At 44.8% G+C, this 24,518-nt stretch overlaps 1 protein-coding gene across 8 annotated transcripts in view; it reads left to right on the plus strand.

The window, feature by feature from the left end:
• LAMA3 (laminin subunit alpha 3) overlaps positions 1-20,852 on the plus strand; it is a 272,517-nt gene extending 251,665 nt beyond the window's left edge. For 3 of the 8 annotated variants that reach the window (XM_042909621.1, XM_042909620.1, XM_042909619.1), the window contains 9 exons: positions 419-572; positions 4,821-4,990; positions 8,768-8,951; positions 10,917-11,057; positions 14,559-14,718; positions 14,818-14,948; positions 17,350-17,443; positions 18,633-18,752; positions 19,480-20,852. In XM_042909621.1, the coding sequence (XP_042765555.1) occupies positions 419-572; positions 4,821-4,990; positions 8,768-8,951; positions 10,917-11,057; positions 14,559-14,718; positions 14,818-14,948; positions 17,350-17,443; positions 18,633-18,752; positions 19,480-19,625 (1,300 nt within the window). In that variant the 3' untranslated portion in view covers positions 19,626-20,852. The remainder of the gene's footprint in view (positions 1-418; positions 573-4,820; positions 4,991-8,767; positions 8,952-10,916; positions 11,058-14,558; positions 14,719-14,817; positions 14,949-17,349; positions 17,444-18,632; positions 18,753-19,479) is intronic. The other 5 variants (XM_042909625.1, XM_042909626.1, XM_042909622.1 and 2 more) reach the window with 4 other exon arrangements.
• Positions 20,853-24,518: the final 3,666 nt, after the last annotated feature.

A 24,518-nucleotide genomic window follows, 5' to 3' on the forward strand; every position in this document is an offset into this window, starting at 1 on the left:
TACAAACTCACTTCTAAGGTTCCTGATGTCCACCATCACTCTAGATCATCGACACCCACCTTTCTCCTCTCTGCATATTTCATGTTCATATTTCTAGATGACACCTGTTCCAAAGAAAGAGCTGTAGTATACTGGCTTTGCCCCAGCCCTAACCATTTAAGTGAATACAGTTTCTCAGGCCTTTCTGCTGGCAAGACACCATGCTGGGTATTTTAGGGAATGCAGACATGGGTAACAGCACATCCTCCTTTTCTGAGCCCAGTGCCTCCTCTAGACACAATGTACAGGTAGGAGAGGAAAGTTTACCTAGAAACCATGACAGTAAGAACGTGTATTCTTAAAGCAAGTTCTCGTGCCAGTGCATCTTCCTTGAGATGTCAGAGTTTGGCAGTGGTTTTCTTTTCTGCCCTCATTCCAGGCTCTCAGAGAGACCTGCAGTCCTGGACTTGGCCAGTAAATCTACCAAGAGAGGTGTGTCCCTGGGAGGCTGCAGTTTAAATAAACCACCTTTCCTCATGTTGCTTAGAGGTTCTACAAGGTTTGACAAAGCCCACACTTTCAGTATCAACCAGGTAAGTGTACCCTACACTGGCTTTTGCTTCTCCCCAGAGGATTCTCGTGAGCGATTCCTACCCCACATGAGATGTTGGGGAAAGGGCTGGGGTGGTGTTAGGGGTGCAGATCACCTGATCCCTTGGTGGTCAGTGCCTCCAGGAAGTGGGATTGATAGGTCATCAACAATTGGATTATGCCAAAATGTGGAAAAGGTTTCCGTTTTAGCTTTTAGTTTTGTATCTTGATGAAAATTTGGCAATTTTTTGTAGACAGAACAAATTGAATCTCCGGTTTCTCAATTCCTATACACAATGTCTCGCTCTTTTGATATTCCTGTTGTGTACCCAACAGGTATAGTGATTTTCTCTAGAATACAAGGGTCAGGCCCCTTCCCCTCCCCATAGACAACCCTCCACCCTGGCTCTTAAGACAACATAAACACATGCACCCAGGCCTTGCCAATACCAGTGTGGTTTGACCTTGACTGCACACTGGAAACATCTGGGGAGCTTTTAAAATCCCAGTGCTTGGGTTGCATCCCACCTAATTACATCAGATGCTCTTGAAATAGGTCCAAGTGGCAGGAGTTTGTAAAGCTTCCAGGTGATTCTACTGTGCAGCACTAAGGCTGAAAGGAAGTAAAATCTCGTTTGGAGGAGCAGAAGCATTGTAATGAATTGGACACAGCATTAGGACTTAAACAATTCCTTGCTGTGGCCGAGGTCAACACTATGACCTCCCCGTGTCTGAGGTTACAGTTAATATGATTAATGGGTATTAGTGAGCACCTCCTATGCACCGGGCATTGCGCTAAGCTCTTTAAGTGGCTTTTCTTACTACATCTGCAAGTAACCTTGTGAGGGATGTATTATTACTGTACTTCTATATGACCATACTACAGTAATAGTACAAAGCAAGTATATTACTAGCCACATCTTACAGAAAAAGATGCTGCAGTTTAGAAAGATAAGCAATTTTCCCAAGCTCCCACAGATAGAAGGTGCAGTAGGAATTCAAAACCAGATAGCTTGATCCCACAGCCTGCACCCTCCTAAGAGCAATGTGCTTCTGTTCAGCACACTTTTCTCTCAACGTCAACCCCCATGCTACTTGTCTGCCAACATTTCCCTTGCTGCACGGTGATTTGGAGAAGTTGAATAATAGTCCATAATAAGAAATGTTTTATGCTACTACGAAGAAATATATTTTATAGAGGGTAGTCATTTTGCTGATATGAAAACAACATCTTTAGGACTGCTCCATCAGGAATGAAATCATATATTCATTTTTTTTTCATTGTAAGGCTGAGAGTTACTGAGAGGCTAAATTAACACAGTGATGGTAGAGATGGAGAGAAGGAAAGGGGTTCAAAGCTATTTAGAAGATAGAATATACAGGACCCAGATGATAATTGAATGTGGACGGCAAGGGAGAGGCAGGAGTTAATGTAATTCTGAGACATCTAGTCCGGGTTATTGGATGGGTGGAGATGCCATTTCATGGACATAGAAGAAGGACAAGTATTTGGAGGAAAAGAGACTGGGTGGAGTGTATTGTATATTGAGTGACAGGTGCCTGGAGGACATCTACAGAGAGAAAGCCATCAGGGACTGTCTCTGAGTGGGCCTCAGTGGATGGGGGGCAGAGGCTGGGTCCACCGATGCGGGAGCCGCCAGTGAATACGCTGTATTTAATTGTGCCCCTGTTCTGTGCAAGCCCCCAGATTTGACGGAATAAGACATTAATTTTGCCTCCAAAAGCTCAATAATAGAAAGAAAGCAACAAAGCTTTGTGGTTAAGTACTAGACTTGGGGGTCAGACTTACTGGGTTTACACCGGGCTTTACCACATATTAGGTGTGTGGCCGTGAATGATTATTTAACCTCTCAGCGGGTCTATTTCCTGAAACACAAATGCAGATATATAAAGTAAGATCTCCTAGTGTTGTTGTGAGGGTTAAAAGAGGTGCTAAACATCCAACATGTAGAAAAGTGCCTGGCACATGGTAAGCATGTGATAAATATCGGCTGTTATTATTATACACACTAATAACCTCAGTGAAAACAAAAAACGTGCAGCAGGCAGGAATTTCCCTGCCCCACAAATCAGGGGGGTTCTTCTGGAGGAGGTGACACACGAACTGGGTCTGGAGCATGGGTTGGATTTAGACAAGTAGATGTTGCTTTGCACGAGCAGAAGCCCGAAGCCAGGAGGCAGGATGTGGGTGTAACTCGGGTGCGTGACACTTCCCGTACATCTCTCTGATCATCACCAGTCTGCGTACTATCTCTTTCGGTTCTCACCACACCCCTCTGAGAGCAGAATAAAATGCCAGCTCTACAGGTCAGGAAACGGAGTCTCAGAGAGGTTTTAAAAAAAAAAAAAAAAAAAAAAGGCAACTTGCCCAAGAGCACCCAGTCAGTACACGGTAGACTCAGAATTCAAACTTAGAGCTGTAGACCTTAAAGAATGTTCTCTTCAGACCACATCCTGTGGCCTCTACAGGGTTGGAAAGCTTGGTGAACAGGGGAAATTGGGTGGAGGAAGGGGAGTGACAGAGGTAAGCTCAGAATTCCACATTTGAGCCCCATCAGGGATAGGATGACTTAATGTAATTTTGACATTTTTCTGTAGTCAACATGAAGCCTTTGAAAGGATTGCTTTAAACCATGTTTAAAGAGTAACAGGCAGCAGCCTGTGGGATGGTTTGATGAGGGAAAGTTCTATAGACAAGGAGTCAAACTGGCAAACTACTGACAAAGTCCAGGCAAGAGAGTCAGGAGTCTGGCTTTCAGGGCAGAGGGACTGGGAGTGGCAGTTGTGTCACAGAAATGAAGTAGGACATGGAAACTGAACTCAGGGAATAGGCAAGGGAGGTGGGTGTCCATGATGGCCAACATGTAGGGCCTGGGTGCCTTGAAGGAGGTTGGTGCCATTATGAGAAGGAAGAGTTGGTGACAAAAGGTATTTATGAAAACTGTGCATCTCGATGTTACTGCTATTGCCACACAAAGAAGACTCAGGGAGGGAGCGAGGCCCCAGTAAGGAAGCTCCATTAGGATCCAGGGTGGGCTGGATGTGAAGCGGTTTTAAGCAATTCATTTAACTCTCTGGTGGGTATGATTGCCCATCTCCACTCACCAATGTGTAAACACAAAACGTTTTAAATAAGTGGTATCGAGTTTCTATTCCAAACACCCTGTCCAGGAATCAGGTCCAGGAGGGTAACCTGATCTTGGAGGAATTTAAATTTGTTTGGAAGCCTTTAGCCGTTAGCTCCAAAGTAAAATGGTTTACGATAAGAAGATCTATAGGGTCACGTAATGGACAGTTCAGGGACAGGTAGTGTTTGAGGCCTGGCCCATCTCAGCTCCATCCTGCGTAGTTCAGGGCTTCGTATCCTCACGGGATAATGCTCAGCACCAGACCCATGGATCAGCTCGTCTTTGTTAGCAAAGACGTATTTCTCAGAGGCCCCATCCCCTGTTTCCCCTCAAGGTTCATTGTCCAAGAGGGAGGTCACATGTTCATTCCTCAACCTGTCCCTGGCACAGCAAATCCCCGCCCTTCACTTTGACAAATAGAGAACCCAGTGGAGCACTGGGTCTTGTGGGGACTGTGGACACATGATTGCAATCTGGGCTCCACAGAGCAGAGAAAACGGGGAGAACAGCTGGAGAGTCTCAGTTTCTAACAATTTTTCCATCCCTACTTGATATTTATTAGTTATTTTTTGGCATTAAAACTCAGTTCTGTTCAAAAGCTCAACGTGTCATCTAGCCTAGGACACATTTCTCTGCGTAGGTCAATTCTGACTAACGTGGAGACAGGCCATGCCTCCCTCCCCACCCACACCTTCTGGTTCTTGCTCTCTGTTTCTTTCACTGTCCTGCTGCACAAACCCAAATGAATGGCTCCAAGGAGAGGTGGTAGGCTGGTGGCTCCGTGTCCTACTGGCTGGCATGGCATGGCATGCTGCTGCCAAATGCTGGCTCTCTCAAGGGACATGACGATTATTCCACAGCTCCATGGAGGGGAGGGACTCTGGATACCCTCGGGTCCGAGGTGCAGCAGCTGTCAGGAAAGAGACCAGACTTGTATTGGATGGGAAGAACATGCATCCTCCCCGAGGATGAATTCATCTCTATTGAATTAATCTCCTAGGATCACAGTAAAAACTGCGAGAGGCACTTAGCAAGATAAGTATTCTTTACTCTTCCCCCTGATGATTAGCTGTCCTCAGTTTTTGCTTCTCTCCCTGGCAGCCATTGCAGGACACACCAGCGGCCTCCCCAAGGAGCATGGAGGTGTGGCGAGAGGCCCAGTCTTGCCGGCCACCTCCCCGGGCCCAGGCCAGTCACGGAGCCCTCAGGTTTGGGGACCGTCCCACCAGCCACTTGCTCTTCACGATTCCCCAGGAGTTGCTGGAACCCAGGTATTTGTTAATTTTCCTGCCCCCACACCAACTCAGAACCTGACTCGACAGTTGTGCCCCGGAGCAGGCTAGCCAGCGGGACACCATGCACCTGTCCCTAATGAAGCGGCACCACCACTTCTGTGAAAGAAGGTGCTGGCCCCCACGGGACAGGGAGCGTGACTGCCCGAGCGTGCGCCCTCCCCGCAGCCGGAACACACACACGGTGGGGGCTGCTCGGTGGCCAAAACAACCCTCCCAACCCCCGGCCAGCCCTGGTGGAGGATTGACGGTGTTCTAAAAATAAGACTGACACTTCTTTTCGAAGCTGCTATTTATTTCTGTTATAAATCACCTTTCTTGTCTGCATTCTATAGTCAGAGAAAAATAATCCTTTTAAGTAGACTCAGTGCCAGATAGATCATATTTAGAGACCACTTTTGGACTTCTTGTGCTAACAAGTCGCATCACTTTTGGGGAGGAGGAAGTGAAGACATATTAATTATGTTGGATAAAAGTAGGAAAACAAGGTTTGCCATTTTCATATGATTCAGAGACATAAATAACAAGGTGCCACAATTCTGTGATGGTTTATGTCCAGAAGCAGAATTTCCCAAGGGTCAAAAAGGCCTGGCTTTGAGACTGAGGTTCAGTCCCCACTCAGCCACTTGCTGGCTGTGTGACCTCGGGCCATTTGCCAGTTCGGTCCTCTGGGATGCACGTTCAAGATGAGATTAGACGTGCAAGAGATGTATTGTTCCTGTGGGAGATAAAGGTGGAGGGAGGGGGGCTGGCAGGGAGAGCCTTCGGCTGAGACGGGAATGGCGCCGTTAACCATGGGGCAGCAACAAAGCAAAGGTCACCCCTTAGAAGAGTTGAGCATAAATGGCCTGGCTCTAGTTTTGCTGCTGAGCTCAGTTCTTGGCTGGGAGTCATCCATATACCACTGCAGACCTGAGGGCACGGCAGAGGGGGACTGCCAGCCACCGCACCCCCACAGCACGTTCACTCTGGAGATTGGAGTAGCAAATCTGCGGACACCATAGGCTAGAGTTCAGCTTCTTTAAGCCTCAGCTTTCTCTCCGTAAACTTGGCATCATTATGCTTGTCTCGCATGTTTTTGCAAGTTGCTTCATCTCTTTGAATCTCCATTTTCTCATCAGCTAAATGTTGATAATGCTTTCTTTGCAGGGAGGAGACGTAGTAGCTTGCAAGGGGCTGGCCCTCACATACTCAATAAGCAAAGTGTACGATTCACAGGCAGATGTGAAGGCCGGAAAAGGGAAGGGTGGAGTTTGGAAGGAGAACCCTATGCCAACAGCTCCCCAACTCCAGCTGGGATCCCTGATTTGCAAGAACTGTGCTAGTGGAGACAAAGAAGTGGGGTCCCACTCAGTTATTAGCCCTTCCCGGGGCTACCTGTCGGGAGGAAGCCCCCACTCCCGCTGACTGTGCCCTTGGCCAAGCTGAGCTTAATGACCATGATCTCTGTGCAGATGCTCCCGGCCTCCCCTCCCACCTGCGTGGGCTCGGAGGCTTCTCTACCAGCCCTGCCCTCCCCTCTCCCTGCAAAGCCCCCTTCTGTCTCACATCTTCTCTCTCATCACGTTCAGTGTGGTGAGTCCTCTGGCTTCTTCTGAGGATTTGACCCCAGCACCTTCCCTTGCAACACTAAATTATATGTAATAAATGGGAAAACAAACATTTTTAAAGGGAAAGTGGAAAAAAGTAATCATTAGCAGATGTAACTTTTGAATTATATTAGTCTCAAATATTCTAGCAATCGGAGTGTATTTCCAGGATGCTACCAGTCCAGAATATGGGCTCTTCCATCGTTCTCATTCTAATTTATATCCTGGCAATTTTTGGCCTCTCCTTTAAAATGCTGCACCACTATTTTATCCTTGTGACGAATGCATAAAAATGCCACTTTGCTCCCTGCCTTATTCTCCTATCCACCAGCAATGAAGCGTCATAGCTACAGTATCATATGCTGGGATTTGAATATAGTACCGTCTTTTTTGGGTGTTAGTCAGTTAGCCTTTTATGAAAGAAAGCTGCTTTAAGAAATAACTCTGAAAAGCAAATGTCAAGTCTGATAACCAAGCCCACATATGTAAAGTACTTTAATTCTGTAGCAAGTTCGAATATCCTCCTTAAATTGGCTAACCCTCATTCTCTAAACCTCCGCACGCAGCTACACCAAGAGAAATATTGAGCGGTGTCACCATCTGGTTGGTTTAATTTAACAAATATAGATTTCTTTTTCATTTTGAAGAACATCACCCTCAAGGAAACTTGCTAATCTGAAAAATTAAAGCATCTCAGTGTTTGCTCAACCTTACAGTATTAAAAAGCAAAGAGAAGTAACAGTGTCATTTTTTTCTTCCGCTTCCTGGTTCTGCCTCTGAGTTTTCCATTTACCATTTCATTCAGCTATTCAGTTAACTATTCAGTTCAGCTGAACTATGTGTTGACTGCCCGCTGTGTACAAGGCACTGGAGATAGAGCTTCAAGCAGGAGAGACCTAGTTCCTGCCCTCTGTCTGGGTTGCGCTTAGACATAAACCAAAAGGAGTGGATGATGACAGCCTACTGGTAACCTGCGTCCTCCACCACCTTGTCACGCTGCACTTTCAGGTACCCCTGTCAGTGCACCTATGCGTCAGAAACAGCTAAGAATGAAACATCCATCATTGTGTTCCCAGTGCCCACCGCAGGGCCTCATACATACTACACTCTCATTAAATATTGTTGGATGAATGAATAAATGGGCGGATGGGTGGGTGGGTAAGTGAGTGAATGTGAGTTCTCCTGCAAAGTTAATCTTGCTCAACCAGATGTGCATATGATATGTAACCATCATGCAAAGGAATATTCACTTTCACTCTTTGCTTTTACTGCATGATGCTTGCTTAATTCCTGTTCCATTGGAGCTGGGATATTAAGGTCCAAGAAACATAAAGGTGGATGGGAGAAGGTGGGTCTGTACTTGCCCGCCTCTGTGTTAAATATGTCTAACAGAAAGAAAATGCTTACCTGATGCTTAAATCAAATCCTTGTTACTCAGATTACTCCCCCCCCCCCACACACACACACACAACTTCCCCTTACAATGTTCCACTCCTTGCACATGTACAAAATAGAATGATATTCACTGGGTTAAAAAGTTACTGGCTGCTAAGTGAAATGAGCTGTTAGTCACAGAAAGGCGAATGCTGTGTAATTCCACTTATGTGAGAGACCTCAGTAATCAAATTCAGAGAGACAGGAAGTAGAATGGCGGTCACCAGTGGTACAGAGGACAGGGAATGCAGAAGTGTTGTTTGCTGGGTACAGAGTTTCAGTCTTGCAAGGTGAAAAGAGTTCTGGACACTGGTTGCACAGTCATGCGAATGTACTTAATGCTACTATACACTTTATAAAGGTTGAAATGGCAAATGATGTATATAAATTACCATGATTTGTTTAAGTGCGGATTTTTTTTAAACAGTAGGGCATCTTCGTTCTTGCCATATGCTGGAGCTTACACCACCGTCTAGGTTTGCCCTAGAGTTTGCTCATTATTCCCCAATATAGTAAGAAAATTATACATAAAACTTTTAATAGCTGGGCTACAATGGCTTTTAAAACTTTCTAAAGAAATAGGTCATTTAATCAGTACATGCCTTAGTTCATGCATTTGAATCATGGGGGTTTGGGTGTCTGTGCCTCATCCCCTCTCCTGGCTTCAGGGACTCAGAAGAACACTAAACACGTCTATTCTCCTTCTTTGCCTTTTGCTTTATTTTCCTGACAGGTCACTGTTTGCTGTGGACGTGCGGACAGCCTCCTCCAGAGGGCTCGTGTTTTACACGGGCACTAAGAGTTCCTATATGGCTCTTTATCTTTCAAAGGGACGACTCATCTTTGCTTTGGGGGCAGAAGGGAAAAAGCTGAGGCTCAAAAGCAAAGAGAAGTGCAATGATGGGAAATGGCACACGGTAAGACCTGGGGCTGTGTGAGCCCCTCCCCTTGCTACAGAATTCACTATGGAGTACCTGGAAAGGAGTGTCCACATTCTGCCAGCCACAGAAGCACAGCGCTGGGAGAGCCCGTGTGGCCGGAGGCACTGGGCACCCCCATGTCTTCGCACAGGAAATGGCTGCATGTGCTGGGCAAGGATGTTGTGCACGGATGCCTCAGTGCCCAGATGGGCTTTACTGACCACTTCTTCGGGGTCCTCGCCCTGCCTCCCTGGGCTGTGTCCCCTACCCCCTTCCCACCCCTGCTTCCTGGACAATTTCCGTCTGTCAAGACCATGTCTGGGTGTCCAGGCCCCTCTCTGAAATGCCTTCTGGATAGCACAAGCTTAAAGACTGAGATCTCTAGCATTCCAGATCTTCCCTGAAGGCATCCAGATTTGAAGAAAAATTCAATTTAAGACAAAAGGGACCTTTTTTTTTTTTTTCCTGATGAGGGAACTAGAACTCAAAAAACGTAAGCAGCTTGACAAGTTATATTGACTTAGTCTTTCAACAAATATTTAATGAGCTGCCATCCTAGAGCACACAAACAAATATACCCGATATAATGTCAGATATTGGTAAGTGCTCGGAGAAAGCATTAGAGCAAGGTAAGGAAGTGGCTGAGTGTGGGGACAAACAAATATACCCGATACAATGTCAGATATTGGTAAGTGCTCAGAGAAAGCATTACAGCAAGGTAAGGAAGTGGCTGAGTGCGGGGACTATTTCAGATAGGGTAGTAAAGCAAAACTTCCTTTGGGAGGTGACAGTCCCTTGAAGTTATAGAAAGGGTGATCCAGGCAGAGGGAACAGCAAGCCCAAAGACCCTGAGATAGGGATCAGTTGAGTGAACAGAACAGAAAGGATAAGAGATGGGATTCAAGAATGAGGCAGGGCCCAGATCATACCAGCTTTGAAACCAAGGTGAGGACTCAGATTTTATTCTGAGTGTCTCTGACGCTTCTGAAGAGTATTAAACTAAAAAAGGACCATTGCATGAACAAATGTATATTTTCAAAGCTGCCTTTAGCTTGAAGAGATGAAGTGGGGGTAAGCATGGAAGTAAGGCAGCCAGATGGACGCTGCTGCCTTTGCTTCAAGAGGCCTCCACGATCGTGGATAGAAGTGCACTGTCCAGGATGTGCTCTGAAAACTGAGAGGGTTTGCTGGTGGATTGCACGTGGAGCGTGAGAGAAAGAGGAGTCAGTATCAAGTCCTGTGATTTGGGGCCAGCAGTTGGGTCAACAGAGGGACTGGTACTGGGACGCAGGAGCTGTGGCTGGGGAAGGAGCATTTTAGAGCTGGGGAAGAGGACGGGTTCTGCTGTGAACATCCTTGGGGTGAGTTGCCTGTCAGACATTCAAGCCCAGCTGTCAGTAGACAGGTGGAGAGGCCAGAGGTCACAGCTGGGAGTATAAGTTGGGGAGTCATTAATGAATAGTCTTGTAGCCATGAGATGGCAGGGTCCACCCCAGACATTTAGCAAAGAGTTTAAAATGTGTGCTCCCTTTTAGTAAAGAAGTAGCCACTGGCCCCTTGCTCCAAGAGCCGTGTGGAAGGGAGATGTTTCCCTTCTTAGCTCTGCACAAACTATTCCTTCCCCTTTGTTGCCTGGGTGTGCCTTCATTTATACTCCTGTGGCTCTTTATTTGTTTCTCTTTTGCATAGGTTTCTAGATCAACTGTATCTTTTTTAGTAGTTGATTTTCAAGGAATCCTTTTTTTCAAATTTCACTTTTCTAGCTTACTCTATTCAATATCCACCATAATCTCACAAAATGGTGATGATGATGACAATATTAGGGAGAAAATTTTCTAATTTTTTAAAGCTCCTTGAAGAAAAAGAAAAACATTGTTTAAAAAATGTGCTGTGACCAATAATAAAATACATCACCAATTGTCAAAGATAAAAAATGATTAATTTATCTTCTTTACTCTTAAGGTGGTGTTTGGGCAAGATGGAGAAAAGGGGCACTTGGTTGTGGATGGTCTGAGGGCCCAGGAAGGAAGTTTGCCTGGAAATTCCACCTTCGGCCTCAGAGCACCAGTTTACCTGGGATCACCTCCCTCATGGAAACCAAAGGTAAATATTTATGTTTCACCAACACACAAAAGATGCTCAGCATCACTCATCATCAGGGAAATGCAAATCAAAAGCACAATGAGATATCCCCTCACCCTTGACAGAAAGGCTGTTATCAAAAAGACAAGAAATAACAAGAGCTGGTGAGGAAATGGAGAAAAAGGAACTCTCACGCACTGTTGTGGTGGGGGCGGGGGGGGGGGAATGCAAACTGGAACAGCCACCATAGAAAATAGTGTGGAGGTTACTCAGAAAATTAAGAAGAGAAATACTGTGCAATCTAATAATTCCACTGCTGGGTATTTACCCAAAGAAAACGAAGACACTAATTTGAAGAGATCTATGCACCCCTATGTTTATTGCAGCATTATTTACAATAGCCAAGATATTGGACACAGCCCAAGCATCCACTGATAAATAAATAGATGAAGAAGTGGGACATATATACAATGAAATATGACTCAGCCATAAAAAAGAATGAAATCTTGCCATTTGTGACAACATGGCTGGACCTAGAGGCTATTTTGCCAAGTGAAATAAGTCAGACAGAGAAAGACAAATATCATATGATTTCACTCGTATGTAGAATCTTAAAAAAAAAAACCAAAACAAATGAATAAACAAGCAAAAAAGAAATAAACTCATAAATATAGAGAACAAACTGATGGTTGGCAGAAGTCGGTGGGGTGGTGGGGAGCGGGGGAGGGTGGCAGATGGGCCAAATAGGAGAAAGGAATTAAGAGGTACAAACTTCCAGTTGTAAAATAAATAATTCACCAGGATAAAAAGTACAGCATTGGGAACCTGGTCAATAATATTGTAATAACTTTGTATGGTGACAAATGGTAACCACACAGCATGGTGAGCATTTCATGCCAAAAACAGTCGTGCTTCAGAACTGTATATAAAAATAATTCACCTTATAATATAATCATGAAAGTGGTTAGAAGGTACAAACTTCCAGGGGCACTTGGGTGGCTCAGTGGGTTAAGAGTCCTACTTTGGCTCAGGTCATGATCTCACGGCTCTTGGGTTCGAGACCTGTGTCAGGCTCTGTGTTGACAGCTCAGAGCCTAGAGCCTGCTTCAGATTCTGTGTCTCCCCCTCTCAATGCCCCTTCCCCACTCACATCCTCTCTCTCTGTCTCCAAAAAATAAATAAACATTAGAAAAAACATTTTTTAAATGAAGGTACAAACATCCAGTTATAAAATAAATAAAATGAATAAGTCTTGGGATATAAGGCATGGCGACCACAGTTAATAGTTAATAATACTGTATTCTATATTTGAAAGTTGGTGAGAAAGTAAATCATAAAAGTTCTTACCATAAGAAAAAAAAAGTTTGTAATTATGTGTAGTGATGGATGTTAATTGGACTTATTATGGTATTCACAGCACTAATTATATATAGAATCACTATGCTGCACACCTGAAAAAAATATAATGTTATATGTCAATTATATCTTAATTAAAACATTTTAATAGGTAATCATTATAATTATATAAGATATTCAAGAATCTCAAAATACTTTAAAATTTTCTTTTAATGTTTATTTATTTTTGAGAGAGAAAGAGACAGAGTGTGAGCAGGGGAGGGGCAGAGAGAGAGGGAGAGACAGAATCTGAAGCAGCCTCCAGCATGTCATAAAGTAGTGTTTTGCTTTATTATATATTATACATATATACATGCATATTATATATTATATACATATACAATACATGTATAATACATATATATTATACATATATGTACTGTATGTATTATGTATATGTATAATACGTAATAAAGTTATATATAATTGCCATATATTAATACTACATATAATATTCTATAATATGCATTATATAATGAATATTATATGATATATAATATATATGTGATATATTGAATAATACATGCATAATATATAGCATTAATTGCTAAGGAGAATCCTCAATGTAAATGTTTGCTTTTCTGTAACCTCTGTATGTAACTATTTCCCTCTCAGAGAAATCACAGGATGGGGTAGCTATTCAAGAGCACAGTATGGATATTCTTTTGTCCTGGATAAGTCATAGTCAGCATCCTAATCTATGGGACAGTCTGTAGTACCCCATTTATATCATTCTTAGGAACCAAGTTTCTTTTTGCAACATCCCCTCCACCCGAGGATGCAAACCACGGGTTACTCTGCTCCACATCGTTTCAGAGGGCAGGCAACATCCAGTCAATGTCTGCCTCTGAGTACCACAACCTGCAGTCGCCCTTAGGGATTCAGTGTTGGGCGATGGCCTTCCCTGCAGAGTCTGAGCTTGGTTTCAGATACAGGCTCTTCATTGCATAAGGTGGTAAATTTTAAGAAACTAAGAATTTCATAGGGAGTCCAGTCAGTAGTTTATTGTTGACACTGACACCATATGCATCCCTAATATCACCATGTCTTAAAATTATCACATAGTGCATCTGTTGTGTAGGATTCCAGGGTCCTAAAAGCATTTATTTTGGAAGGGAGTCTAAGGATTTTATTCAGTGATTCTTCAATTTTTTTTTGAAAAAAATTTTAAAAGTTACAGTCTTTTGGGGCACCTGGGTGGCTCAGTCAGTTAAGCATCTGGCTTCGGCTCAGGTCACGATCTGGCAGTTCGTGGGTTCGAGCCCCTCATTGGGCTCTCTGCTGACAGCTTGGAGCCTGGAGCCCGCTTCGGATTCTGTGTCTCCTTCTCTTTCCGTTCTTCCCCCACTCATGCTCTGTCTCTCTCTCAAAAATAAATTTTAAAAAATTTAAAGAGGAAAGGTAGTCTTTCTTCCCAGGAAAATGCACATGCAGAGAGCATCTGCTATATAATTTAAGAGATCACAGAACCCTGGAGGTGCACACAGGGGCCCTAGGTGAGGAGCCCTTGTTCCAGGCCACCTTTGGGTGCTCCATGCATGCCCACTGATGCTATGCCTTGTGTCTTATTTTAACTCCACAGCATTCATGATTTGTTGGTGGTGCACTGAGCCCAACAATTTAGGAAGCTTTTTTGCACTTTATTATTTTTGGAATGTTTTGGCCTCTTTTTCAGTCAGCTGCCCTGCATTAAGCAATCGCATAGGCTCATCAAACTCTAAGAAGTGGTTTGTACCTGCAAAGAGACAGTGATATCTATATACTGGGAGGCGGAGATTTCCCTTGTTGTAGCCCTGTCATGTGGACCAGGGTCAGGTCACTGACCAGCACTAGCTAGCGACCTCCACTGCCCTTGCCCCTTGCATACATACCACTTGGTGCCCTCAAACTTTGGCCTCAAACTTCGGCCACCCACCGGACGTCTGGTATCCAGGGTTTTCTAGGCAGTGTGAGCAGGGAGCCAAATGCAACAGTCAGGCCCACCTGACTCTCTGAAGCAGGATGGATGAATTCCGCCCCCCTCAAACCCCTTTGGCAGACAGTTGCCCTGCCTTTAACCTTGGCTGCCCATATGTCTCTGGGAGTTGTGGCTTAATAAAGTTTGCTTTCTCTTCTGCTTGGTTGCAGAGCCTCCCCCCAAACAGCTTTGTGGGGTGCCTGAGGAACTTTCAGTTGAATCTGAAACCCCTAAACACCATTGCTGCAAGCGTTGCTGTGTCCCCCTGCTTGAGTGGCTCTGTGGAGAAAGGCATTTATTTCTCCCAAGAAGGAGGTCATATCATCCTGGGTAAGGGGCAATTTGGAACAGTTTATGTCTTTGAGTCTGAAGAACTCCGTCCTTTTTCTTGAATTACGATGTTTTAACTGTTTTACTTTCTTTTGGAAGCTAACTCTGTGTTATTGGGGCCGGAATTTAAGCTTGTCTTCAGCATTCGCCCAAGAAGCCTCACTGGCATCCTAATGCACGTCGGAAGTCAGTCCGGGAAGCACCTATGTGTTTATATGGAGGCAGGAAAGGTGCGTACAGTTTGATGACAGCGGGGGGGACGGGATCTATGGGTTTGCATTAGGACCACATTCATTTCTGGAGACCACAGTAGGTGGAGTTGTGACGGAGTGGGATCCAATCTTGTTTTAAGAGACCTGACTTCAGGGTCGCCTGGGTGGCTCAGTTGGTTAAGCATCTGATTCTTGGTTTCAACTCAGGTCACGATCTCACAACTTCATGGGTTTGAGCTCTGGGTCCCGGCTCTGCACTGGCAGTGTGGAGCCTCCTTGGGATTCTCCATCTCCCCACCCCTCTCTGCCCTTCCTCCTCTCACGCTCTCTCAAAAAAAAAAAAAAAAAATAGGGACCCGACTTGAGGGCTAACTTACTATTTTCCTTTAACAAATCATTTGGTCATTGTGTTTCCTGTTCATCATCATGGGCTGAATTGTAACTGCACCACTTAGTTATATGGCCCTGGAGAAGTTACTTCACCTCTTTCAGACTCTGTCTGTCTTTAAAATGTGGATAATAATGTTTATATCTCAGGGCTTTTGACAAGAGAATAGCAACTATGATACGCAACAAATGTTCATTTTTCTCTCCTCCCCTTCACCCTTGTCATATCTCTACTTTTATTCATAAGGGCAGCACCAGAACTCATGAGATAGTTGTTCTCACCAGCTGTCTACACGATGTCATGCCCACGCCCACGGGCTGGTATCCACTGAATCAGTTTCAGATTTCCCTTATGCTCCCTATACCACTCACCAGCCTATCTGGTCCCTGCAGCCAAGCTGGCCCCGGGTCTCTCCGCTCCAGGCTTCCTTTGGCTTAAAGGGATTCCTCCTTCAGTGGACACTTCTGCTGCTTCATCCTGCCCGTCACTCGGGGGCCTGGCCAATACCCTAGTTTCACCACCAGGTTATATCCCTTTCCTTTTCAAAAACCCTTTTAAAAACCAAATCGTTCCAGGAAGGCCTCAAGGCTAAGATTGATAATGTTAAAGAGCAGCAATTCAACCGAATAAATCTGAAAATCTGATTGACTTTATTAATTGATTCATGAATCAGGCAGCATCCCATCTAGCAAATAGAGAGAAGCTCTGAGGAGTTGTACAAAATGGAAGGTTTTTATAGGAATGACGGTGGGGCAAGGAACTCATTAGCAAAAGAAAAGAAAGGACTGTTCCAGGCAAGGTTACCTTCCGTTTAGAGGAAAGCGTCTTATTAGGTAGATTACCTTACATTTCTTTGGGGGGTTGGAGAAGTCCATGTGACAGGTTGTCATTGGTGCTGTTCAGAAAATTCCTGACTGACCTATCGAGACGACATTTCTGGGGAAGGTTGAAGCTTCAGTTGGGTTAGATATTAAGCACCGGTTTGGTGAGTCAGCCTAAGTGGCTCCATTTTGGGCCTGTGATCTTCTATTTAGCCATAATATGCCATTTTCCTTTACTTCTACCCTTCCACAGCTTAACTGTGAGGGGGAAACTAGAGAAGGAAATAAAATAGCCCAAACTCCTAGAACATTTTCTATTTGAGGTGCAGCCTTTAAGTCTGAGCAGGCCTCTGGTAGGCGAGAGGAGTAAGCAACTACCTGCTTGCTGGCCTTGAGAGAAGGCTGGCTTTTCAGGGGAGCGGGGCGGTAGGGCTCCACGAGAGCTTCTGGAGAGGAAATAATCGCATACACAAAAATCAAGACACGATGACCTTCATAACAGCAGTGACATTGTTTAGCTGGAAAATTGCCTGAGAATTGGCCTTGCTGTCTAGCTACATGCAAATTAAATGCAAATTAGTTACCAATTTGCTTATTTTAGTCCTGGTATTTGTTCACCTTGGTTCAGCCCTTGGCCCTGGTCCAGAGAGTGGGACTGTGGGATTCTGCACCCTAGCATGAGTGCCTGACCCCTGACACATGCCCAGTACAAGTGCAATCAGTTAGCTTGCTGAATTCCTTGAGCTACAACCCTAAGGCATGCATTCATGGAATTATTCTAATTGTCTGGCCCTCGCAGCAGGGCGTAGGCCTCAACCAGCATTTTTGCCTTCCAAATTTTGCGTCCTTCTAAACAGAACTGTGGCCGCAGTTGCCTATCAATAGCTTGAGGAGGATCTTCCCTGCTGATCAGTGACCTTTGAGTAGAGCCTGACAGAGGAGGGGTTTGGGTTGGGAGGGAAGAGCTCGTCACCTTTGGCAGCAACTTCAGGCCTGGCCTTGGGTTTGCAGCTTGCTTCCTGGAAGGGACTCAGCAGAGAGATTCTTGCAAAGCCTTGGCCCTCCTGTGATCACCTGGTGTGAGAGGGAGGGGCCACGTCTAAGGTGCTTCAGGGCCCTCAGGGTGACAAGCGGTGGGAAGGAAAGAAGGCAGGGAAGTTGGCTCCAGCAGCCTTTCTGAAGGAAATAGGAAAATGCATGTGTCTTCCAGGTCACGGCCTCTGTGGACAGTGAGGCGGGGGGCATCTTGACATCAGTTACACCAAAGCAGTCTCTGTGTGACGGGCGGTGGCACTCGGTGACAGGTATGATGTCCAGTGGCCTGTTGTTCACACCCTGAAACAGTGTCCCTTTCCATCTGGATTTGAATGTCCCAGATACAGCCTCGCTTTATCAATCCATTAGCATATGACCCGGCTCAGTCCACCAGACTGACATGGTGAGAAGATGTCCATTCTCAGCCCTGGCTGCATTTATGCAATTCGTGGCTGCTGCAACCTGTTCTCTGTAACATACAGAGAATTTTCTTTTTGAGCTCAGAAAACTGATACTCTGTGTTTTCAAGGCGGTATAACATTATGATTTAGATTTTGGCTCTGAAATCAAAAGGAACAGAGATCACATCTCAGTTCCGGCCCTTACCTAAGTGACCTTGGGCAAGCCACTTAATTGCTCTTTATCTTCAGTTTCCCCCCTCAACACAATGGAGATAAAAATAGGGCCCACCTCCCAGGGTGGTGAAAATCAAATGGGACAGTGTATGTAAAGTGCACAACAGTGTCCAATATGCAGTAAGTGCCCAGGAAGTCTTTGCTCTTGCTATTGTTCAAGTCCATTTAATACTACTGCAAACGATTTAGACAAACCACTGGGAGGAGATTGGGCATAGCCTCCCAAACCAAATCTGCTGTTTTATGAATAACTTGTGCACATTAGTTTGGTAATATATTAAACCGTATTGGCTAACATACCTTTCCAAAAAAGAAGAGTAGTCTCTTGTCTAATTTGAATGCTGACTACATTGCAATTAGTTAGGATTGTTCACACTGGAGGAATTCTATTTGGAGGGTCAAGAGCGACTCAGTTTTCAGAAGTCAGCGTCTCCCTGGAAGGAAGTTAAGATCTTGTGAAATAAAGATAGCTTCTGGAGAGAGCAGCTGGAATCCCAACTCATTCAACTTATAACCAAGCCGTCTTGTCAGGCTCCTCAATGCTTGAGAGTCACAATCGCTTATCTGGGCAAGAAGAGTGACCATATCTTCCTCACAGATTCATTTGAAGGATTAAATCCTGCAACGTATGTGAAAGCATCTACATCCCACTTAGTGTTGAAAAACTAGTTGAATTTGTGTCTAGGTTGACGGAATTCCTAGCAATAGTGTTCCCACAGCAATGGGTTGAAAGGAAGCCCGTGGTGAAGCTCTAGTGTAGTCATTAAACATTGGGCAGGGCTGTCCTCAGGTAATCAACCTGACCAGCTTCCTCTCCCACCAGTCACCGTAAAACAACACATCTTGCACCTGGAACTGGACACAGAGAATAGCTACACAGCTGGACGGCTCCCCTTCCCACCTGCCAGCACTCAGGAGCCACTGCACATTGGAGGCATTCCAGGTAACTCTTGTCCTGGCTTCTACACCCACGTTGCCCCACGTCAGCTCTTAACATTTCCATCTTAACTGAACAAATCAGTGCCCCAGCCATGGGTTATTAGCTGGGCAGCCGTTGGCTGGACAGTGGAGACAGTGAGGCTCTTTGCTCCAACACATGGGAAAACCCAATTGGTAGCAATGGGCACATTGTATAGCCCAGGCCACATTGCTGCTGCTTCTCCTGTCCCAAGCCTATCGTTCATAAGCCTCTCTTAGGCTACCTTTACCTAGAAGCCTGATAGCAGCAAAGAATCAGGAAAGGGGCTAAAAACTGGTCTCTCCTCCCCAGACATTTAGTTTTACTGACGAGTTATTAAGCTTTGTGGGGCCAGAATGGGAGAACCAGGCAGGTTCTGGAATTTTGCCTGGAAAGAGCCTTGTCATTCTTCCTTGTTTGATGTTCCTCCGGAGGGTTTGTTAATTTTATGGGTCTTCCATGACCCATAAAAAGCACTAGTGTTCAGAGTTATTATCTATTGATTTGGGCTGTGGAATTTGCTTCTTTGAAGAACTTGAAGAATAAGTAGCCTTGTTGGTGATTTATCACAGCAGGCAGGGACGTGGGGTGCCAGCTCAAAGGAGGAGGTGACTGGCTGGCCTGAGATCCTCGGTCCCTTTAGCTCTAATAAGATGATTTTCTAAATTGGGCACATTCACACTCATGGAATGCCTCTCCTTTTCTCTTGAAGCCCACTTGAAGACGCTGAAGCTCCCTGTGTGGAAATCATTTTTTGGCTGTCTGAAGAATATTCAAGTCAACCACATTCCTGTCCCTGTCACTGAAGCCATGGACGTCCAGGGATCTGTCAGTCTGAATGGCTGTCCTGATCACTAACACAAACCTATCAGACAGCAAGGGAAGTCACCTTCAAAAGCACGGTTACCCAACATACCTCCCTGTCTCTGCTCAAGATCATTCTTGACTTAAGACACCATCTAGATGGGATGAATAGCAAGTCTAATTTCATACTCTGACCATGCACACCCATCCTTTTGGCACTCAGTGTTACCTGTGTATTTATAAAAATTCCATGTCTTGAAGGTGATGAACAACTTGTTACATGCTTTGGTAATATCATTTTCAACTAAACATTAAATGCCTTTTAAAGGACATTATTTTCCACCTGGTAAAAAAATAAATATCTTTTAAAGCACTTTAAAAACACAAAAACTGACATGTGTCATGGGGTTGTAACTTAATGGGGTTAAATAAATGCAGTGTACTCTTTAAATGGGGACGTTTGATTAGCATTAAGCCAATGGCTTGTTGGCCACTGTTAATCATACTAATTCTTCAGCACCTGTTCAGTGTGCTACCCACAACACAGTTTTCTACAGATAATTATGAAGCACAGACTTGTGTGGCACTGTGTGTGCTCAGTGTTGGCTATACCGTCCGGCAGAAGACATAATTCCTGCCCTGAAGGAATATGCAGTCCAACTTGGGAGACACACAATATTCACAAAATAGTAAATAACGAACAAACCGAATTAATGGACCTATATTTCCCCTTGGCTTCCCATGTACAGTCTGCTACCAACCAAGTCTAGATTATGACTATCAATTCCTTGAGGGCAAAAACTATCCAATAGGGGAGATGAGATGGATATACATTCTATAATTAAAGCTTTGCGTGGCAAGCTAACAGAAGTCAACAGGAAGGAGGAATCGCTTCCTGTTTAATCTACAAAACAATGAGACATGTACTAGACCAATATAATTAACCAGCACCGCTCTTCCTAACGAAGAAGACTATGTAAGCATTTCTGTGTCTTCTACATAGTGTTTGTCCCTCAGAAGAAAAAGAATAAATCTAAACTTTGGATATGGTCATCCTCTGTGGTATCCTTAACACCTACCTGCCCTCCACCTCTGAAATGGAGCCACATTCTCTTCAACTCAGTGCTCTTCTTTGGCCGTCACACTGCAGTCCTGTGGGCATGCTTTCTAACACCTGTGTCTATGCAACCATGGAATATTCTCCAGGAGAGGTAGCAGGTTCCCTATTACAGGGAGTATTCAACAGTGGCTGGCTGGTAGGCCTTAGCGATGCTATGCTGACTCAGGGATTGAATTACATGACCTTAAGTTATATGTTTTCTGAAGACATTGACTTTTAACTGGAAACTTCCATCAGTTATTTACCACCCAGATTCTGAGTCTTCATGAAGAGCATCCATTTTACCCGTCTTGGCACTAACTACACTAAATGGGTGGTTCTCTCTTTGGCTTCCTGGTGTTAATCTAATTGACTCTACAGAGTTATTTATTAGGCTGATTATTCCTGAGCCCTTCCTAGATTCATCATAAAGGGACGGCAAATTCACCTAATACCGCTGGTTTTCCTTCCATTTTGTAGTACCTTGAAGACCAGCTGTCCATCTGCCTTTTCTGAATATAATCCCAGCCACCAGAAGGCACAGAGTGTCACAGACTGAATGACAGTTAAGGAAACAGAAAGCCCTCAGCATGCCTGTTCTCAGATCGTAAATGTGTGTTCCCTGAAAGGAACGTTTACAGCTCTTAACTAAACCATCAGCGCAATTATTTGTAAACTGTGAAGTGCCATACAGATACTATCACTGGTGTCCTCTCCCTGGCTCAAAGTCTCTCACAACTTGGGCTGACCTCGGGATGAGAGGCTAAGTAGGGACAGTGGGTGCACTGGTGGCCGGCTCTGGCCAGTTCATGAGAGGTCCACAGTTGGTATCCTTCCGGTCAGGGGAAAATGGGGCCTGCACTGTGAGAAAGCCAACAGCACGGCACTATTCCCTGAACAGTCACTTCAGGGACATCAGGTGACTAGGAAGCAGTCATGCGTGTGCCTTCATGGGCCGCTTCCTGTAGCATCTCCCAGGGCACCTCTTGACCTCATTTCTCAGTACAAGGGGGGTTGAGTTTTTGTCACACTGGCAATAACCCCGTGGCAGAGGACGATGGCCCTGGACAGAACGTGCTGACGTTCCCCTCCTCCCGTGTGGGAAGTGGTCTCACTTCCCCACAGAGACCTTTGACTCAGCTCCTTTCTGTGCCACCCCCCACGCCGTATTGCGCTGCAAAATCCCCAAGCCCCAGCTCTGCCCTCCCTACCACATGGACTCCTGTCTCTCTCCCAGCTCTCGGGGCTCTCCAACTTTAGGTAAGTCAGTGCTAGCCCCAGAAAGGCCAGATTCTTTCTTACAAATGATAGGCTTAAAGCCAGCATATGAGTGGAACCACTTCTAAATAGCATTATTGTATTGAATACAACTGGCATATGTGTTCATTATAGAAAAATCAGAATATGCAGAAAAGCATAAAAATCACCCATAGCTCATCACTCAGAAACCTGTAGGTCTTTAGTTACATGTCTATATTCTTTTTATTTTTAAAAATTTTTTTTCAGTTTGTTTAGCTCTGAGAGAGAGAGAGAGAGAGAGAAGGGCAGTGACTCCATGCTGTCAGTACAGAGCCCAGCTAGGGACTCCATCTCACGAACTGGGACATCATGACCTGAGCTGAAATTAAGAGTTGGATGCTCAACCCTCTGAGCCAGCCAGGCACCCTGTATTCATTTTAAATGCACATGTATTTCTTTACAAAATTACAATTATGCTGTATGTATTTTTATGTGGTCTTAAAAACTATATGGTGAATTTTCCCAGGTCTTTGACTGTAGAACATTCCATCAAATAAATTTATCATAATGTATTTAACCAACCTCCAACCACTTACACAGCTGGGTTGTTTCAACTGTTTGTAATCATAAGCAACACTAAAATGAATCTGGCAGGGAATATATACTTATTTATTTTCTTATACTTAGAAGTAAAACTACTCGGTCAAAGGATATGAACATTTTCATGTTTATGGTGAGCTATTGCCACATTTTTTTTCCCCTAAGAGGTTATATATCCACTTGCATTCACATCTTTTTTAACTGGGCTTGGGTCTGATGCCGCTAAATATAAAGTCACCAACATCTGCCCTGGTCTTCAAGACAGGGAGCAGCTGCTGGAGCAAGCCAGCCCATAGACAGCCACCATGCTCTGGGCTCATCTGAGCCCAAATCACATGCCTGGAATCACAGCATGGTCAGCTGATAGGGCTCTAGGTGACTGTGCACAACACCTTAAGACTTAAAACACGGGCAGCTTTATCATTTGTCCCTAAGAACCCATGCTAAGCCCCAGACAGCCAGATTTGCAGAGCGTGCCGCTCTCAGAGCGCTCCAAACCAGTGCCAAGCCTTGGACATGCTTCCAGAAGGGAACAAGGCACTCCTCCGAGCGCTTGAAGAATGTACTGTGCTCTCTGGGCAGCCAGGGGCTTCTTCTTCCATCTTATAGGTTTGATTTCTTTGTGATTGAAACTTAAACAAGGATTCACTGAGGCAAAATTTCCAGGGCTTATACAGATAGAAACTCGAGCCGCTATCCCCCTCATCACCCTGCCCAACCCTCCCCCCATGGGAAAAATCCAAAACGGACACTTTTTCTTCTTTTCATGAGTGATAATGGTCATAATAGCACTGGTGGCAGGTGACAGATACGTCATGTTTCCACTTTCTTGGAATATAACAATATAACAATATAACTTAATTCCTCGCCATTGAAATTCTAGCAGAATGTCTGTAGCCTGAGTGTAGAAAGTAGAGACAAAATTGGAATATCTCCTTTAATCATCCTCAGGGTGAGGAGTAGTTTCCCAGAGGGCAGAGTCCTGAGATGATGGATACTATTTACTGAAAATGTTTCTTTTCTCCTTTGTTCATAAAGGCTTCTATGACCTCAGAATGTGAAGTGTACCTTTCCACTGCCAGAAGGTTTTATTCCCCATAAATTTTGAATGTGTGGTTTATTTTACTCTACATTGAGTCCTTGATAAGATGAGAACTGAGAGTTTCAGAGAGGGAAGGACCGGAACTTTCTGCAGAGCTTCAGTCTTTGTGAATGCACACAGATAGCACAGCACACACTGATTAAACCATCCCTTGCTCAAAAGGCTTTTGCTAATTAATTGCTAACCTTTCGATCATTTCATACTCAGGGAGCATGCATTCCTGGACAGTTAGAATGGAGCTGGGTATCTGGTGATGTAGCTTGGCATGTTGTCCGTTCAGAAGGCAACTATCAGGGTTCACCTGGGTGGCTCAGTCAGTTGGGCATCCGACTTCGGCTCAGGTCATGACCTCACTGCTCGTGGGTTCAAGCCCCGTGTCAGGCTCTGTGCTGACAGCTCGGAGCCTGGAGCCCGCTTTGGATTCTGTGCCTCCCTCTCTCTCTGCCCTACCCCCCTGCTCAGGCTCTGTCTGTCTCTGTATGTCGCAAACATAAATATTTTTTAAAAATTCTTTTTTTTAAGGCAAATATCAGTACTTAACTATTCCTGCAGGAAATACACTTCCTCAGAAATAGCCTGTGCTCTGGAAAATAAGTGAGCATATCTAGCATTCAACTACAGTACTGTCAACAGAGAATAAGATCCTTGATGTCATGTTTCTGCAGTGTCTTTGGTGAGGGGAGGCCCCTCATGGGCTGAAGTGCCGTGGGACTTCTGACTTGCTTCCTGCACCAAAACTACCCAGCTGCTGCTGTGACAGCTCCTGACAAGCCCAGATCCCAGTGGGGTTTGTCTCCTGCTCTACTGTTCCCCGTAATCTGTCTCTTCCCACTTCCTCACAATTAGAGGGAAGTCCCTTGGGAAAGCCACCATCCCCCTCCCCCCACCTTCAGGAAACACTTCGGCT

This window comes from Panthera leo, chromosome D3, assembly GCF_018350215.1.
Source record: "Panthera leo isolate Ple1 chromosome D3, P.leo_Ple1_pat1.1, whole genome shotgun sequence".
Classification (NCBI taxonomy): Eukaryota; Metazoa; Chordata; class Mammalia; order Carnivora; family Felidae; genus Panthera; species Panthera leo.